General features: G+C 39.1%; 1 protein-coding gene across 16 annotated transcripts in view; it reads right to left on the reverse strand.

The window, feature by feature from the left end:
* ROBO2 (roundabout guidance receptor 2) overlaps window positions 1-18912 on the reverse strand; it is a 1535448-nt gene that overhangs the window by 524628 nt on the left and 991908 nt on the right. For all 16 annotated transcript variants that reach the window (XM_073668228.1, XM_073668234.1, XM_073668219.1 and 13 more), the window contains exon 2: window positions 8118-8444. In XM_073668228.1, coding sequence (XP_073524329.1) covers window positions 8118-8444 — 327 coding nt within the window. The remainder of the gene's footprint in view (window positions 1-8117; window positions 8445-18912) is intronic.

Genomic DNA, 18912 nt, shown 5'->3' on the forward strand with positions numbered 1-18912 from the left:
TTCATTATACTTTTGCAAAACACAAAACAAAGTTGGAATAAAGAACAAAGGAGGACAAAGTGTGAAGTCAGCAGACTACAGGGGCGATGTTCTTTCGGTTGGGTCATTCCCAGCCCTCTAGTTGGCTTTATTATATTGTGTATTGGTGACTTTAGCTGTAGTCTCTTCATTCACATTGTGATATCTTACTCTGGACATTGTTTCTGTGCTGGCAGCCATGACAGAAAGCTCTTGAATTTGTTTATTCACACTTGTTTTATCTGTTTCCATGCGCTGTCATGTAACCTTTGGGGCTTGGAAGATGGATGATGAAGGCCAGGGCCATGAGCGGGTTGAGGTCATGGTGTCGCTGGATCTCATTAACTATATCACTCTAGGAAAGAGACTCTACAAAGGTCACCTCAACTCAGCACAGCCGGAAATGTGATGAAGGAATGCTGAGGTGAATATAATTACACTTTCCTCAACTCTATATAAATATGTCAATAGGAAATTAAAGGTGAATTTACTCTTTGTATTCTCTGAGTCAACCGAGAACCTGTTTTTGGCTTGTTTTTTGCGTCAAATATATTTTTATAATTTAAATAGTGTAACTTACACTAATCTTAATTCATTGCTTGAACCCAACGCCGTTACATTGTGAACTATGGCCCCCGTAATCACAGGGGTGCTGAAGGTACTAGGAGCATAAAGGATCATGCGTCCATTATGTTATAGAGAAGCAGAGCAATAATGGAAGCTCCTAAACCTACATTTCTAATGGAAAACTTGCTCACCTATCACTGCAAGGAACAATATCATTAAAAGGGAGCCATCATGGCCATCAAAATGGCTATTAAAATAGGTGCATGATATCATCATATTACCCCTTCTGTTCTGGGAGTCCATCAGCAGTACCATTTTTGCACTGGAAATGATACAAACCCAAATGAAAGCCCAACAAAGCCCACAATAAGTCAACCAAAACTGATTTACAGGTCCAGGTGTTGAGATAGAGCCATCTAGCAGATATCCAGCTTTGCAAAACTGAAGTCATATATTGGATAGGCTTAGCTGGATTGATGGAAAGGTGGCCAATTAGGAGGCCTGTCTTCACCCTCGTGTTGGTAAAGTAGGCTACCCTCCTCCTCAGGACCCAGTCTCCCACCAATATACAGGGCTTTTAATGGCAATGTGGTGCCCTGCTGTGCATTGGTGCCACAGAACCCAGAAGGGTGCATGGATGGACTTCTCCACAAGAGGCCCTCGCACCTTCTCACACCTCCATCCTACCACCTCAGACCACCAGAGGGAGCCCGTCAGGGACATATATAGGGAGGGTGGAGCTAGGCAGCTCAGTTCAGTGTGCAGTGAGTGTTCAGAGACAGAGAGGAACACAGCTCAGAGTTGAGCAGAGAGCGTGCTGATGCTCAGACAGCAGCACGCTGGCTGCTGTGCTTAGGCGAGCCAAGGCCTACAGCACGTGTGAAAGCCTAGTGAGGGCCTTGAGTGGGATGAAGGTGAGAGGAGAGAAGAGGAGAGGAGAAGGAAGAAGTAGCAAGGGGGCAAAGGAGCATACCAGGCTCACCCCGATATAAATACTGGACACAGGGTCCGCACCTACAGGGACATTTATACTCAGTAGGAACCACCGTAACCCCTGAAGGACTACAGGTCCCAGGTTCACAAAACACTGGCTACAGTACCAGGGCTAGGAGTCACGGAGGTCCCAGCGTCCAGGGAGAGTTATCTCCAAAGAGAAGGCCCTACCACCAGGTCAGCAGGTGCAAAGAGAGACAGTGACCAAGCTGGGCCTAGCTCCAGGCAGGTCAGAAGCTGAGAGAATAAAGCAACGGATCAGGAGGCCCTATACCCGCTCACTGGGGAGAGTCCAAAAGTGTGCCCTTCACCTGAAGTACCCTGGACCGTGCCTGCAGCATCACCAGTAAAGGTACTGAAGCTTACCCCCGTGTGAGTGTCCGTCTTTCCTCCGGGACCGTCCTGCCATCTCTCCCCTGCAGCACCATCCATTACACCCCACGCTGCCCTGAGGCCCGCTCCACCTGTGGGGAGCCATTCCATCACAAGCTGCCCTACCATCTGCCTCAGAGGACTGCCCCGCAGCGGCGGCTCACTCTAGCCGCAATCCACAGGTGGCATCACAAACTTTCCAGATTATATATTCCCCCTTTTACTGACCGCCCTGGGTCACGGACTGGGCCAGCCACCGTGATATCCCCTATACCGGCATCCATAAGCCCGGCTACCGAGTACCCCACGGCCCAGGGGGTGCATCAGCAACAATATACCTAAAAATGATCATAAATGGAAGAAGGGTCCATGAGGACTGGGCACTAATAAAAAAATGTTAAAACATAAGTCTTAGGGTATGTCCACACGTTGAGTATTTTGTGCACAGAAATTTCTGCACCATTTCTGCATGTCTTGGCAGGAAAACACAGCCTCAAAAACGTTGCATTTTTGGTGCGTTTTTGCCTGTATTTTTTTGGTGCATTCAATGTGTCAAAAAAGCAGGCAAAAATGCACAGAGAACTGACATGCTGAAGATTATTTTCTGCACCAAATCTACAAGTCAAAAATACTCAATTTGTGTATGACACTTTAGGTTTCTCATTCACTTTGCTGCCATCAGGTTTTGCTAGCAAATCAGCATAGTAAAAACGCACCAAATCTGCAACGTGTGCACACAGCCTTACTGCACTATTAAGAACATAGTGAGAAAAATATAAAAAAGATTTAGGATCCATAGCTACAGCTATAAAAATGGGTTGCTAACCTGAAACCAGTAAGCTTATGGAGCCATAATCTTTTTTTTTTCTCACCAGTAAAAGTTATGTTTTAACATTTGCCCATTCATTATATTGGACCCTTCTTTAATTTCTGACCTGGATACCAGCCTGGTGTGTTCCTACACTCCCTGCACCACACCATGACCAAACAAGGTCTACCAGGGTTCCTATGTGAATACAAGCAGTTTTCACACTGAATTGTCCTCCATGCAAGGTGAGCTGATTAGCTTTTTTTCCTTCCATAAAAATTATCATACCTATCACAAGATTCTTGCTGCCCAAGCCATGAGCAGAATGAATCAGAGCCTGGCTGCGCGATTGTAGCCAACCATGTTTTTAAAGTAAGAGACCTGACTAGTCTGGCACAGTCCCTGGCTCGCTTCTCCTTGCCCAGCCCTAGTTAATTATAAGGTCTCTTCCCATCTCCCAATGAACACACATGGGGCAGACAATCGAATGACAGGTTCACTATAATATATTAACAAAATACAATTACAAAAGAAGAATTCCGCAACAATACACAACTAGACAATTAGGACAATTGCCGTGTTCCAAAAGATATTTGAATGCAACTTTTCTTTCTCAATGCATTTCGAAGTTGAACATTGTGGTTCTCCTGATGAAGAAGTTGGTTCAACCTCGAAACACGTTGAGGATAAACTGCATTATCTAATCCCTTGTCACATCTTCCAGATTTCTTGAATCTAGCGTAGCAGCGCAGACTCTTACTCCTATCCTCCACCAATTGTCCTACACGGTGGTATTTCCCGACCTGAGGGTACTGCAGCAGCTGTCACACCTCAATTCCTCAGTTGTGGGTTAAACAACCCCAAAAAGTGAGCAATTCCTAAACCTCTCACCTAGACCAATTTCTCCACCAGATAAGACCCTATTGTGCTTGGTGTCTCTCCTGCTCCCTGAATGCAACTTTAACGGCCATTTTCTGTGAATAGTCCCAATTTCACAGTATCCACACTTCACAAATAACATGATATGTGCAAAGTTGCATATCCTATAGCTTTTTCCATGTAAAAAGCTCACACAAATCCTCATCAACCATGAACGGAAACACAATCCTAAATACTCAGTGCACAGAACACAATATTTTCTATGCGAGTCAATGGTTCCCATGAGAGGAGACCATTGACCAATCAATCTACTGAACCAAAATGAATGTGCAAATTCTATTTTTCCTTTAAGGGGGAAAAAAAAATCCTAAATGCATTTTCTTTTCTAACCCTCCGTGACCTCTGAACTGAAACCTTGTTTGTGAGGGACATATTCAACATTATATCTCTACCTAAATCCAGAACTGGACAAGGCAAATAAATACAAATCTCGGGACTTCATTAATTTTTCATATATTTTCATTTTGGCAACAGCACCCTCTTACCCTGGTCGATAGATCAAGCTGCTGCGATACATTTAACACCTGGGGCTATGACTCCAGTCTCCGGGGTAAGGGGGATGCCATTGACTATAGCCAGATGAGATGCTTATTTACAGCTGTTTAAGGACCATAAGTTACGGTTTTTGGTATCATCAATCCTTTTTTTTAAACTACTTTTGCTTCTAACCAATGGGGAAAATCAGAGTCTTGTCAATTTTTGAAGATTTTTAACTCCTCGTTCTTTCATTTTTCTTAATATTTAAAAAATATTTTAGAATTTTTTAATTACTTTTGTTGATGCTGTTATTATGAGCATCAATACCAAGTATTAAAAATTAGATAACGCAACATAAATTGGAAAATAAAAATAATAATAATGTCTTAAAAATAATAAATATAAAATGTGATTCAAATGTATAAAAAAATAAGTTGAAGTGTAACTGTTTGACTCTAGCAATGTTATCGTCAATTTTCAAAGGTTTTTAACTCCTCACTCGTTCATTTTTCTTAAAACAAAACAGTAATTAATATTATTGTTCTGTTTTTTTTTAATTAATTTGATTGATGCTGTTATTATGAGCATCAATACAGAGTATTAAAAATTAAATAAAGCAGCATAAATTGGAAAATAAAAATAATAATAATAATGTCTTAAAAATAATAAATATAAAATTTGATTCAAATGTAAAAAAAATAATAATAATTTGAAGTTTAACCACTTGGAAAATATATTTAAAAATAAAAAATAAAATAAAAATGTGTTTTTTAATTAATTTTATTGATGCTGTTATTATGAGAATAAAAACCGAGTATTAAAAATTAGATAAAGCAACATAAATAGGAAAATAAAAATAATAATAATAAATGTCTTAAAAATAATAAATATAAAATGCGATTCAAATGTAAAAAAAAAAATAATAATTTGAAATGTAACCGTTTGGAAAATATATAAAAAAAAAAAAAAAAAAAAAAAAAAAATTATTGATGCTGTTATTATGAGCATCAATACCGCAAATTAAAAATTAGATAAAGCAACATAAATTGGAAAATAAAAATAATAATAATAATGGCTTAAAAATAATAAATATAAAATGTGATTCAAATGTAAAAAAATAAATAAATTGAAGTTTAACCGTTTGGAAAATATATTTAAAAATAAAATATATATTTTTTAAATTAATTCTATTGATGCTCTTATTATGAGAATCAATACCGCGTATTAAAAATTAGATAAAGCAACATAAATTGGAAAATAATAATAATAATAATAATGTCTTAAAAATAATAAATATAAAATGTGATTCAAATGTAAAAAAATAAATAAATTGAAGTTTAACCGTTTGGAAAATATATTTAAAAATAAATATATATTTTTTTAATTAATATTATTGATGCTGTTATTATGAGCATCAATACCGCATTTTAAAAATTAGATAAAGCAACATAAATTGGAAAATAAAAATAATAATAATAATAATAATAATAATGTCTTAAAAATAATAAATATAAAATGTGATTCAAATATAAAAAAAATAAATAAATTGAAGTTTAACCGTTTGGAAAATATATTTAAAAATAAAAAAATAAAATAAAATTCTTATACCCAAATTGTTATCTATCTAGCTCTAAATCAAAAAGAACAGGAATAATATTACGGATTGGAAGAGCGAGATATTAAAACTCAACTAAGAGCTAGGCTATTATTGTGTCAGATGAGGATCTGTGCTGTGAATCCCCAAAGGGCACAATTGAAGAATTCAGTCAGCTATGCTTCAAAGGCTGAATGAAAAGTGAAGCAGCCTTTCTTTCTGGGCCCATGGAACCATTACAGAAATGATGTTATGGTTTTAAATAATGTTCTGTGATCTATCTCCTAAAATATTTTTTATTTCACAAGCTCTAATGGTGGTTCTCACTTCAGTCGTGACCTTCAGACGGCTTATTCGCGAGGCCTTTTTTTTTGTAGACGGGGTTGTGAGATCAACCGGAGGGTTCTAGTAGGGTAATGTCTTAGTGTTTGCTCAGTACACATTTGAATTGCAAAGTACACAGAGGAATAGCAACCAATAGATCAGCTGAAATAAAGGCAACAATGCTTTCATTATGGAATGACAGGGATTTTATAACATTTCATTAGAATTCCGCAGCATTTAGATACATCCTCAATGTCCTGGTGCAAGATCAAACTAGATTTACTACCCCTAATTCTAACATTTTCTATAGACTACACTGCGGTCCCAGACTGGTCGATTCTGTAATGTATAAAGGAAGGAAATAGAACCAAAAAACTCTACAAAGCTTTATGGAATTTTACATCTTTCCCAGTTATCCAGCAGGAGTCGTCTACAGAATGCAAGACTCAGTTTTGGCAATCGGTGTTGTGCCAATTTTCCCATCTGGTAAGTGGGTATTAGAATACAGACAGCCTTAAAAGGGAAATTAAACAAAATATTTTTAATAAGCTATGGATATATTTAAGAAGATCACATTTGTGGAGTCCATGACTACCACTGGACATATCATTGGTGCAGCCAGGTGCCCAAGAGTTAAACGGGCACGTTTTCACCTCCGAAGCAGGTGAAATTGTATATTATGATGAACCATTGGACTGCAAAGGGACCATTTTAAGAGGTTGTCCACTAATTTTACATACCTAAGGATAGGTCATCAATGTCTAATTGTCCGGGGTCCGCTACCCGGCACTCTATACCTGATACTCTGATACCCGGCAGCCTATCTGCTGTTATCGGTGGCCAAGCTGCTCCGTCTACTAGTAGTAGCTGGGGCTTGATATTGCACATCCGCCTCCTATTCAAATCAATAGTTTAGTATCCTGCAGTGGCCACTGCAAGGAGACGGAGCAGCTCGGCAAGGGAGTACTTCCGGCCAGTGGCCACCGATGACAGCTCATCAGCGGGGGTGCCAGGTGTCGGACCCCGGCCAATCAGACATCGATGACTGATCCTAAGGATAGGTCATCAATGTAAAAGTTGTGGACAACCTCTTTAATGTACTTGCAAAGGGGCCCTTTTCAGTCTGTGTCCGCCACAGCCACCACCTATGATGGGTTGTTGGGCTTTTTTGTAGAATGTTGTGTCAGAGTTTCGTATGACTGAATAGATTTCAGAACTCTAAATTTAGGAATTGGGAAAACTTCAGCAATGTAATACTTTAAAAAGTCTCAATTAGTTTTGGGTGTAGTTTCCCTTTAAAGGCTATTTATTAACAACTTAACAGATTTTCATTCAGGGTTCTTGACTTTGCATTTATGAAGCAAATAAACAATAAAAAAAATACATTTAGCTGCTGTATAGCACTAGTTGAGTACTTTGCATAAGTGTTACAAAGCTGTGCTCCTGTTTTTGTTTACGATTGCTCTCTCTTCTCTCCAACTTCCTTCTCTCAGTTTAAAATATAGCAGCCTAGAGAGGGAGCTGTAAAAGAAGTCACTAGAGTGGACAGGGGAGAAAGCATATACAGTCTCTAGGAGGGCAGAGAAAATATACTATAGAAAAGGAGGAAAGCACATGAAGAGGAAATAAATAATGTATGCAATCTGTGCTGATACTTGAACTAATGAGGATATTATCACTCTTAATACACACAGATCCCACCTCCATCCTATAAGACTGGGAGGGACACTCTTGCAAGAGAAAAATCTGAAACGTGGTTCAGACTGCAAACTGCATATTGGGGGTCTGAAAATCAATGAAGGAATGAAAATTGCAGCTTAAAACTTAGACACCTTTCTCTTCTTTATATCTCCTCTTTACAACAATGTTTTGACCCACATATTGATGCAAGGTATGTAGGCCTGTATTTTGGCACAAGTTTGGAGATAATTCTGAAGTATTTAGTTACTAAATATCCCTGAATCAGTTTTGTTTAAGTCATATACCGACACTGTATTTAAAAAAATGCCAAAAGACTGGACTTACAGGCAACTTCCAGGGATGCATTTCGACTCATGGCTTCACCAAGGTAATTCCGGGCAACGCAGACATAGCTTCCTTCATCCGGTTTACTCCTTCGCCCATGAACAATGCGTAAGAAAAATAAAGATCCGCTGGGGAGCAGCATTCGGTGGGAACGGGGATCATCTTTGTCAGTTTCTACTCTTTCTAGGTCTTTGTACCACTCGATTGTTGGCACGGGTCTGCCTTCTGCTTTGCAGTTCAATGTAGTAGGCTCTCCCTTGGACACAATTACATCTGATGGATGTTCTACAATCCGAGGAGGGAAATCTTCCTGACGGAGCCGAGATCCTAGAGGCAAATAAAAGTAAATAGTTTAATAACATTCTCCAAACACAATTACAAGTCATTATCAATCAGATAGGAATACCCCTATTAAGGGCGATAACTGAGACAATGATAAAAGAAATAAGTGAAAAATTCCATCAATTCAGTATTTTTTAACATGTGGATCCATAAGATATTTTGGTGCCAGAGATGCTATTAATGCGCTTTTTATTTGACATGTTTTGAAGTAAATCACACTTCTTCTTCAGGAAGAAACTTCCTGAAGAAGAAGAAGTGTGATATACTTTGAAGCGCGTTGAATAAAAACCGCATTAATAGTTTCTCTGGCACCGCATATTCTTCAACCTTCAGCAGCACGGAAAAACTCCACAAACTTTTCCTTCATAGTGTCACAAAGCTATGATAAGGCTTCAAACACTGTCTGTGCATTCTCCTACAGAACGAAAGATACTATACCATATACAGTTGTGCTCAAAAGTTTACATACCCCGGCAGAATTTTTAATTTCTTGGCCTAGTTTCAGAGAATATGATTGGTAACAAAAAAACTTTTTCTCCACTCATGGTTATTGGTTGAGTGAAGCCATTTATTGTCAAACTACTGTGTTTTCTCTTTTTAAATCTTAATGACAACCAAAAACATCCAAATGACCCTGATCAAAAGTTAACATACCCTGGTGATTTTGGCCTGATAACATGCAGAGAATTTGACACAAATGGGTTTGAATGTCTACTAAAGGTATAAAGGTAACATCCTCACTTGTGACTTGTTTGCTTGTAATCAGTGTGTTTGCATAAAAGCTGAGTGAGTTTCTGGGATCCAGACAGACTCTTGCATCTTTCATCCAACCACTGACCTTTCTGGATTGTGAGTCATGGGGAAAGCACAAGAATTGTCAACGGATCTACGGGAAAAGGTATTTGAACTGTATAACACAGGAAAGGGATACAAAACAATATCCAAGGAATTGATAATGCCAGTCAGCAGCATTCAAACCGTGATTAACAAATAGAAAATCATGGGCTCTGTAAAACCAAACCACGGTCAGGTAGACCAACAAAAATTTCGGCCACAACTGCCAGGAAAATTGTTCGGGATGCAAAGAAAAACCCACAAATAACATCAGCTGAAATTCAGGACTCTCTGAAAACTAGCGGTGTGGCTGTTTCAAGATGCACAATAAGGAGGCACTTGAAGAAAAATGGGATGCAATGCCACAAAGTATCTCGCCTACAATACGCCAAACAATGCAGAGACAAGACTCAAAATTTCTGGTACAAGGTAATTTGGAGTGATGAGACCAAAATGGAACTTTTTGCCAACAACCATAAACGTTACATTTGGAGAAAGGTCAACAAGGCCTATGTTGAAAGGAACATCATTCCTACAGTAAAGCACGCAGGTGAATTGCTGATGTTTTGGGGATGTGTGAGCTACAAAGGCACAGTAAACTTGGTGAATGTTAAAGGAAAGATGAATGCAGCACGTTATCAGCAAAAACTGGAGGCAAATTTGCACTCTTCAGCTTGGAAACTGCGCATGGGACGTACTTGACCACGATCCAAAACATAAGGCCAAGTCGACCTGTCATTGGCTACATCAGAACAAAGTGAAGGTTCTGGAGTGGCCATCTCAGTCTCCTCACCTCATTATCATTGAGCCACTCTGGGGAGATCTCAAGCGCACAGTTCATGCTAGACAGCCCAGGAATTTACAGGAACTGGAGGCTTTTTGCCCAGAAGAATGGGCAGCTTTACCATCTTAGAAATTAAAGTACCTCCTCCACAACTGCCACAAAAGACTTCAAGCTGTCATTGATGTTAGAGGGGACAACACACGGTATTAAGAACTGGGGTATGTGAACTTTTGATCAGGGTCATCTGGATGTTTTTAGTTGTCATTAAGATTTAAAAAGAGAAATCACAGTAGTTTGACAATAAATGGCTTCACTAAACCAATAACCATGACTGGAGAAAAAGTCTTTTTGTTATCATTCATATTCTCTGAAACAAGGCCAAGAAAGGAAATATTCTGCCGGGGTATGTAAACTTTTGAGCACAACTGTAACGCAGGATCGGATATGATTAGCGGTACGCTGTAGATCTCTCAAAATTACAGTGTTAATTTTCACATTTCATTTTGGTGATAATCATGTCAGCGCCTAGGGTATTACTGTACTTCTAGTGATATCAAGTGATAAAAAAGATAATGCTTTATAAAAAAGTCTATCTAAAATATATCTATTTATTTATCTATCTATCTACAGGTGCATCTCACTAATTTATTTCAGTTCTTCCATACAAAAAGTGAAACTCATATTATATAGAGTCATTACACACAGAGTGATCTATTTCACGTGTATATTTCTGTTAATGTTGATGATTATGGCTTACAGCCAATGAACACACAAAAGTCATTATCTCAGTAAATTAGAATACTTTATAACAACAGCTTGAATAATGTTTTTAAAATCCGAAATGTTGGCCTACTGAAATGTCTGTTCAGTAAATGCACTCAATACTTGGTCGGGGATCCTTTTGCATCAATTATTGCATCAATGTGGGGTAACATGGAGGTGATCAGCCTGTGGCACTGCTGAGGTGTTATGGAAGCCCAGGTTGCTTTGATAGCAGCCTTCAGCTCATCTGCATTGTTGGGTCTGGTGTCTCTCATCTTCCTCTTGACAATACCCCATAGATTCTCTATAATAGATTCTCTATGGGGTTAAGGTCAGGCGAGTTTGCTGCCAATCAAGCACAGTGATACTGTTGTGTGTAAACCAGGTATTGGTACTTTTGGCAGTGTGGACAGGTACCAAGTCCTGCTGGAGAATGAGATTTCCATCTCCAAAAAGCTTGTCGGCAGAGGGAAGCATGAAGTGCTCTAACATTTCCTGGTAGACGGCTGCGCTGACTTTGGTCTTGATAAAACACAGTGGACCTCCACCAGCAGATGACATGGCCCCCAAACCATCACTGATTGTGGAGACTTCACACTAGACCTCAAGCAGCTTTGATTGTGGCCTCTCCACTCTTCCTCCAGACTCTGGGACCTTGATTTTGAAATGAAAAGCAAAATTTACTTTCATATGAAAACACCTTGGATCACTGAGAACAGTCCAGGTCTTTTTCTCCTTGGCCCAGGTAAGATGCTTCTGGCATTGTCTATTGGTCATGAGTGGCTTGACACAAGCAATGCGACACTTGTAGCCCATGTCCTGGATACGTCTGTGTGTGGTGGCTCTTGAAGCAATGACTCCAGCAGCAGTCCACTCCTTGTGAATCTCCCCCAAATTTTTGAATGGCCTTTTCTTAACAATCATTTCAAGGCTGCGGTTATCCCAGTTGCTTGTGCACCTTTTTCTACCACACTTTTTCCTTCCACTCAACTTTCCATTAATATGCTTGGACACAGCACTCTGTGAACAGCCAGCTTCTTTAGTAATGCCCTTTTGTGGCTTACCCTCCTTGTGGAGTGTGAACAATGACTGCCTTCTGGACATCTGTCAAGTCAGCAGTCTTCCCCATGATTGTAGAGCCTACTGAAACAGACTAAGGGACCTTTTTAAATGCGTAAGAAGCCTTTGCAGGTGTTTTTTGTTAATTATTTCAATTTACTGAGATAATGACTTTTGTGTTTTCAGTGGCTGTAAGCCATCATTATCAACATTAACAGAAATAAACACTTGAAATAGATCACTCTGTTTGTAATGACTCTCTTTAATATAGGAGTGAGAAGCACTTCTATCTATCTATCTATCTATCTATCTATTCCATATCTATCTATCTATCTATCTATCTATTCCATATGTATCTATCTATCTATCTATCTATCTATCTATCTATCTATCTATCTGTCCATATAATGCATCTATCTTCTATCTATCTATCTATACTTATTTATTTATCTGCCTACCTATCTACATTGAGTCTGATGGTTGGTGTTGAACTGTTCTCTCCACATGCAGACTAATCCTATAACTTTTGGGTCCAGTAGCTTCAAATTTCAGATTTAATTTTTTAAATTCGGTTTAAAATAAAAACTTTCTCTCTAGTTGTTTTAGGCATCAAGATTTTTTCTTTTTCCTGAGAGTTCAAGTCGCAGATATAGCAGTGCTAAATATGTTATGTACGGGCACCGTAAAGCCATGTATATCACAGTGACGTCCCGAATGACATACACAGCTCTGCGCCAACCGTAAGTCTCGTCTCATTTAGGTGACTTTTGTGAGTATAACTGACATGACGGCCAGCCGCACTCCCCAATGTTAGTATTGGGAACTTTCTAAGTACTATTAATTGGCTGGGAAGTTATTGTTGCTCAGTAATTTGTTTGAGGAGTGGGAAGAAGGCGAGAAGAAGACTCATTCACCATCTCACCACCATCTGTTCAAAGCCAAATAAACAAGGAGTGGTGCAGCGGTGCATGTAAAGAGCAGGTACTGCCGGCACTAGACTCCTTCCCAGTCTGAAGACGAGGAAGCAACCAGCTGTTCGGTGAGTGTGGGTAGACCAGCCTGGGGGACTATAACTTGTTCTAATTATTACTGAACTGTACCATCCACTGGAAGATTCCCTGCACAGCAGAGCAGGCTGTAGTGTACCATCTGTCATCAATAATAAAGAAACACTGTCTCTTTTATTTAAAAATTCATGATATCCACTGACAAAATTTTCAAAAGTATATTGCTTGTGTAAAAGTATTAAAAAGTTATTATTTTTCTGTACAAATACCTGAAAATAGGTCAGTATGCTTTATCGGTAAATTATAGAATAAATATACAGAACTGCTTATATAGCAACTCCCCAAAATATGTCTCTTATTGTAAGTGGACAGTGCTAACGATTAGAGCAGATGGCACCATTTACAGCACCCCGTAATCTGCCTATGTCACAGCAGGTACTGTGATAACATAGCCTGTCCTCCCTGTCAGGGTGTAGGATCTGGCTTTCCTGTACATTAGCATTTGGGGGTGAAAAATTGTTGAGCCCCAGTTCAAAATATGTAAGCCTCAGTTCACATGTCCTGCAATCGTCCACTTAAAATGGATCCAGCAGCAATCAGTTATTTTAGCAGAACAAAAAGGTTTTACAAGCACAACTTTTTTTTTGTCCGCCTAAAAAAAAGCAGATTGTGGCTGGATACTTTTTCTTTTTACATTGAAATCTATGGAAAACTAATCTGTTAAATAGCCACCTGTTTCAATTGGAAGAAAAAAGTTTCACAGAACTGTATTCTATGTGTTTCTATGTAAAAAAATGTATTCATTTGCAATCCATTTTTTTAGATGGACATGAAAAATTTGTGTCTGCACAAAATTTTTGTCCTGCTACGATAACTGATCTCTGCTGGATCCGTTTCAAACGGATGATTACTGGACATGTGAACCTAACCTAATAGTACTAAGCTAAGTTCACATGTCCTGTAACCATCCTTTGGAACTGACCCAGCAGCAATCCATTGACAAAAAAGTTGTGCAGACACAACCATGGATACTTTAGCTACTGCAATGCCCTGCACATGGGGTAAGTGACATAGTTTATCAGAAGAAATACACAAAATTTCTAATTGAAGGTGTCTGCTAATATTATTATTACACATATTACTACATATTGGGATAGGATCTTGGAGATGGGAATACCCCTTTAAGATCAAGGCTCTATGGAGGACATACCATCACTTCCAGGACTCCTTGTACTTCCTTACGCTAAACTTAGCCATTAATGATATTGGCTGTATGTTTGGGATCGTTCTCCTGCTGCAGATTTAATTTGTGGCCAATCAGTCGCCTCCCTGATGGTGCTGCATGATGGATCTGCCTGTATTTCTTAGCACTGAAGACACCAAGAAATGATGTTCAGACCCTAGACACAGTCACTGACCAAGAAGACTTAGTACAGCAGATGAAAGGCACAACCTGCTTAATTTGTTTCAAAGTCAGAAAATACCGGGCAGTGCCATCAGTCCAGAACTTGATGCATCCAGTGGGAATTTGCTACACCAATTTACTGCTCGGAGAAGTATGGCCAGTAGGGGTCTTCATGGAAGAATTTTGGCCACAAACCATGTCTTTACACATGTAAGTAAGGTAAAGTGACTCAACTTTGCATGAAAATATGGGAACTGGATTGTACAAAAGTGACAGCGGGTGCTATGGACTGATAAGTCACAGTATTAACTATTAGCTGTAACAGGAGGCAGTTTGTTAATGAGAGTCGGTAGACAACAGTTAAACATGGTGGAGGCTACTGTCAGTTTTGAGGCTGCATTTCAGAAAACAGAGTTGGGAATTTTGTCAAAATTGGGAATTATGTCAAAAATAATGGTGTCCTCAATGCTGAGAAATACAGGCAGATACTTACCCATTTTGTAACACCATTAGGCTGGTATCCTTTTTGCTCCAAATTTATTTTGCAGCCAGAAAGCGACACCAAACACACAGCCAGTGTCTTTAAGAATAAGGTGTCCAAAAAGTGATGATACGTCCCCTACAGAGCGCTGATCTCACATCATCAAGTGTGTCTGGGACTACATGAAGAGACAGTAGGATTTGCACAAACGAAATCCACAGAAGATCTGAGGTTATTTCTCCAAGATGTTTGGATCAAGGTCCCTGCCAAGTGCCATCAAAATCTGTATGAAAGTGTATCTAGAAGAACTGATGCTTTCATGCCATTTTGAAGGCAAACGTCGGTCACACCACATATTGCATATTGTTAATTGATAAAAACTACTTCCTCTTCAATTTTTTAAAGTTTTTAACTTTGCAGCATTTTTTCCATTCCTGCCTAAAACTTTCACACAGAACTATATATCATAAACATCTCCCAACAGAGTATCACAAAATTATATTTGCTTTTTTAAAAGCCAATCATCTCTCAATACAGATTTTGGAATAAGATAAATCCAAGAAAAATGAGGCAGCACATCCAAAATAGTGAAATAGTAAGGATCCTTTAGTCTCACTGCTTGAGAAAGGATCCACAGAGAGAGATGAAAAGTAGCTGGTGTTGGTGAATAAAGAATTCTTACTATTTCACTATTTTGGATGTACTGCCTCCTTTTTTGGATTTTTATATCTTCGATAAGAAGCTTTTCCAATTCCATTGTTATAGGAGATCAAATCGATTTGACCCAATTCGGATCTTGATAGACTTTTAGTGAATTCGCTGAACTTGGTGAATTTGAACAATTTGAGATTCAATTCACTCAAATCAAAACAATATATCATTTTGACCCCTTTTTACTCAAATCAAAAGATGGCATCAGCCAGAGAACATGACCTTAGGCACAGCCATGTGGACTTTGCCATAATGCCTTGAAGAAATCACATATTGTCATGATTCTGTTGTCAATTTATCTGGGCCCTATGCTCTTTCCCTGTCCCTAATGCTAGGGGCGCCCTAGCTATCTCAGCTCCCCAGATTACATCTGATGGTGAAGATGCTGGGGCCACGTACCTTGCTGTTCTCCTGAATCAGCCCTATATCTGTCCCCCACCCAGGGAAGTGGGGAGAAATAGTGTATGTATATACACAAACCAGACAAACAAGGAAGGATGTACAGGAATAAATAAAAATATCAATCATACAAATATACACTCACAGACAACAGAGAGGAACACAGGGGAAAAAAGAAGGCAAGCTAAATAGGAGAGGAAGAGGATTTACACATAGCCAAAACAGCTTGAAAAAGGCACCGATAAACACTTCAAACGCCTATACTAATAACCAGCTTCACCACTCCTCACCAGGCAGTACAAGACTTAACAGTGGCAATCCAGATTTCCAAAGGCGAGAATATAAAGAAGATGGGAATGGCCAATACTGAACAGCTGAGATCATCCAAGCTGGGAAGCTTCAGAGACTCCAAGCTGAACAGAATAACCCCTGCACCGCTAACAGAAACCTTCACCATTTAATATGAGGGAGAAGTGCTTCTGATCAGAGCAGGAGTGCGTGAAATCAGATGCTGTGGTCTTCTGGCCTAAGTTGCAGTAAACCCATGACACATATGGTATAACACAGCCAATCAGTGACATAGCATCGGATGCAAGGCAAATATTTTGTGTCCCCCTAACCAGTGGGCCATTAACAATCCCTGGGTCCCTTTCACCAGTCCAGTATTGCACCCCTTATTCCCAAAGTACATTTATTTTACAAAATACTGATGTAATTCAATAAATATTCTGTATTGCATGTCTATGTGACTGTAAGCATTTCATGAACCCAAAGCTTCGGTTTAGTTACAGACTATTTTACTTTACAGTTCACGCTGTATTTCCTGATAAAAGATCCAATTTATCATCCATCCGAGCGATCACAGGGAGCAAACTTTGTAACCATGGATTTCTTCCATCTAATGAGAAAACCAATCCTATTATTACATACTGCACCCGGTGGAAATAAGGGCAGGTATTCTGTGAATTTCTATTAGAATTAATGACACTTCTATAAGTGCAACCTTACCGTAAAAATGAATCCAACTGGGTTTGATACACTTTATAGGTAACTAATGATTTCTATCCTGTTTAAGACACCGAAAATCAAATGTGACCAGTAGAAAGCATGGCTTGATGTCACAAAACTTCAGAGCGGTCTATAGGAAGCCATCCAGAACGGAAGAATGAGAAAGATGAGACATTCCAGTGCACAGACTGAGAGGAGTGAGGACATCTACTCGGTGTACTGAGCCGGGGTAGTCACATTTCCTACGGTGCGGTATAATTGAAAGTGGGGTATTAACCAGTTCACCAACCTAATAGATACGGTCTTTACCTCAGTTCAACGCTTTCCCACTTCCTCACCTCTATTTAAATGGTAATGCTCCTCTTTTGAATTGATAGCGGCTTTTCTCTTTAAAATAATTGAGTGTCTCTTTAAATTTTCCATTCCCAGGCTGTCATCCCGAGTAAAAGGCAGTGTGACTAAACAATAAATTGAACACCAAATAGATATCCATAATGATACACTTTGCTTCTTTTGTATCCCAAAATGGAAAACCATTTTGTTCCATACTATCGATAATGTCACGGAATTATGGAAAATGATGTGTATTAAGGATGCAGGTAGAGACAAATGACATACAGTATGGGGCCAAAGTTATATAGGAAGGGAAAAAGAGAAAGGAATAAGGATAGATGCTGAATTATTTTCCATTGTTAGATATCTTAAAGAACATGTTTAATATATAAAGTTTCCCATCATACGAAGGTGACCTTGTCATGGTTGATGGGCACACATAAATTGGCCAAATTATGCGCAAAAAACCTTCATTTTTCAAAGTGACATTAGTCTAGATACAATATTTCTTATATATTCATGTATGGAGTGCCGAAGTTCTTTTTGCAATTGAGATTACTTTTTTCTTCAGAGCACCCGAATAGACCAGTGAGCGACCCCTCTCTTTTTTCTATTAATCATTTTTGGGATCCCGCTCCTGGAACATTGCAGCAGGTACGTGTTCACAATATTAGAAGTTTGACAGCCTTTTTTCTGACCATGTGTCCCTCCCATTCAGTCACAGGTGGTTTTAACTAGCTCTACCAGCCCATACATTGTAGGTTAAAAGCCCAAGCAGAGACATATTGTCCATACAGGCTTACAGCCCAAGAGTGGCATATCCAGTGGTAGCGTAGCGTAGTTTCCCATCATACGAAGGTGACCTTGTCGTGGTTGATGGGCACACATAAATTGGCCAAATTATGCGCAAAAAACCTTCATTTTTCAAAGTGACATTAGTCTAGATACAATATTTCTTATATATTCATGTATGGAGTGCCGAAGTTCTTTTTGCAATTGAGATTACTTTTTTCTTCAGAGCACCCGAATAGACCAGTGAGCGACCCCTCTCTTTTTTCTATTAATCATTTTTGGGATCCCGCTCCTGGAACATTGCAGCAGGTACGTGTTCACAATATTAGAAGTTTGACAGCCTTTTTTCTGACCATGTGTCCCTCCCATTCAGTCACAGGTGGTTTTAACTAGCTCTACCAGCCCATACATTGTAGGTTAAAAGCCCAAGCAGAGACATATTGTCCATACAGGCTTACAGCCCAAGAGTGGCATATCCAGTGGTAGCGTAGCGTAGTTTCCCATCATACGAAGGTGACCTTGTCGTGGTTGATGGGCACACATAAATTGGCCAAATTATGCGCAAAAAACCTTCATTTTTCAAAGTGACATTAGTCTAGATACAATATTTCTTATATATTCATGTATGGAGTGCCGAAGTTCTTTTTGCAATTGAGATTACTTTTTTCTTCAGAGCACCCTAATATACCAGTGAGTGGCCCCTCTCTTTTTTTCTAATATATAAAGGCAGCATGGCTGGTTTCTAGAAGACTCCAGGAGCACTTAGACGCGCAATGAGAAGGCAAAGTTTGCGAGTCAAGCAAAGTTAGGATCCCTTACCATTTTAATAAATGTATTTTAAAACCCTAGTGATCTAGGATCTAGGTGAAGTCAATGGT

The sequence above is a fragment of the Phyllobates terribilis genome, unplaced genomic scaffold, assembly GCF_046119375.1.
Source record: "Phyllobates terribilis strain yellow unplaced genomic scaffold, ASM4611937v1 Scaffold_2__4_contigs__length_985480577, whole genome shotgun sequence".
Lineage (NCBI taxonomy): Eukaryota > Metazoa > Chordata > Amphibia > Anura > Dendrobatidae > Phyllobates > Phyllobates terribilis.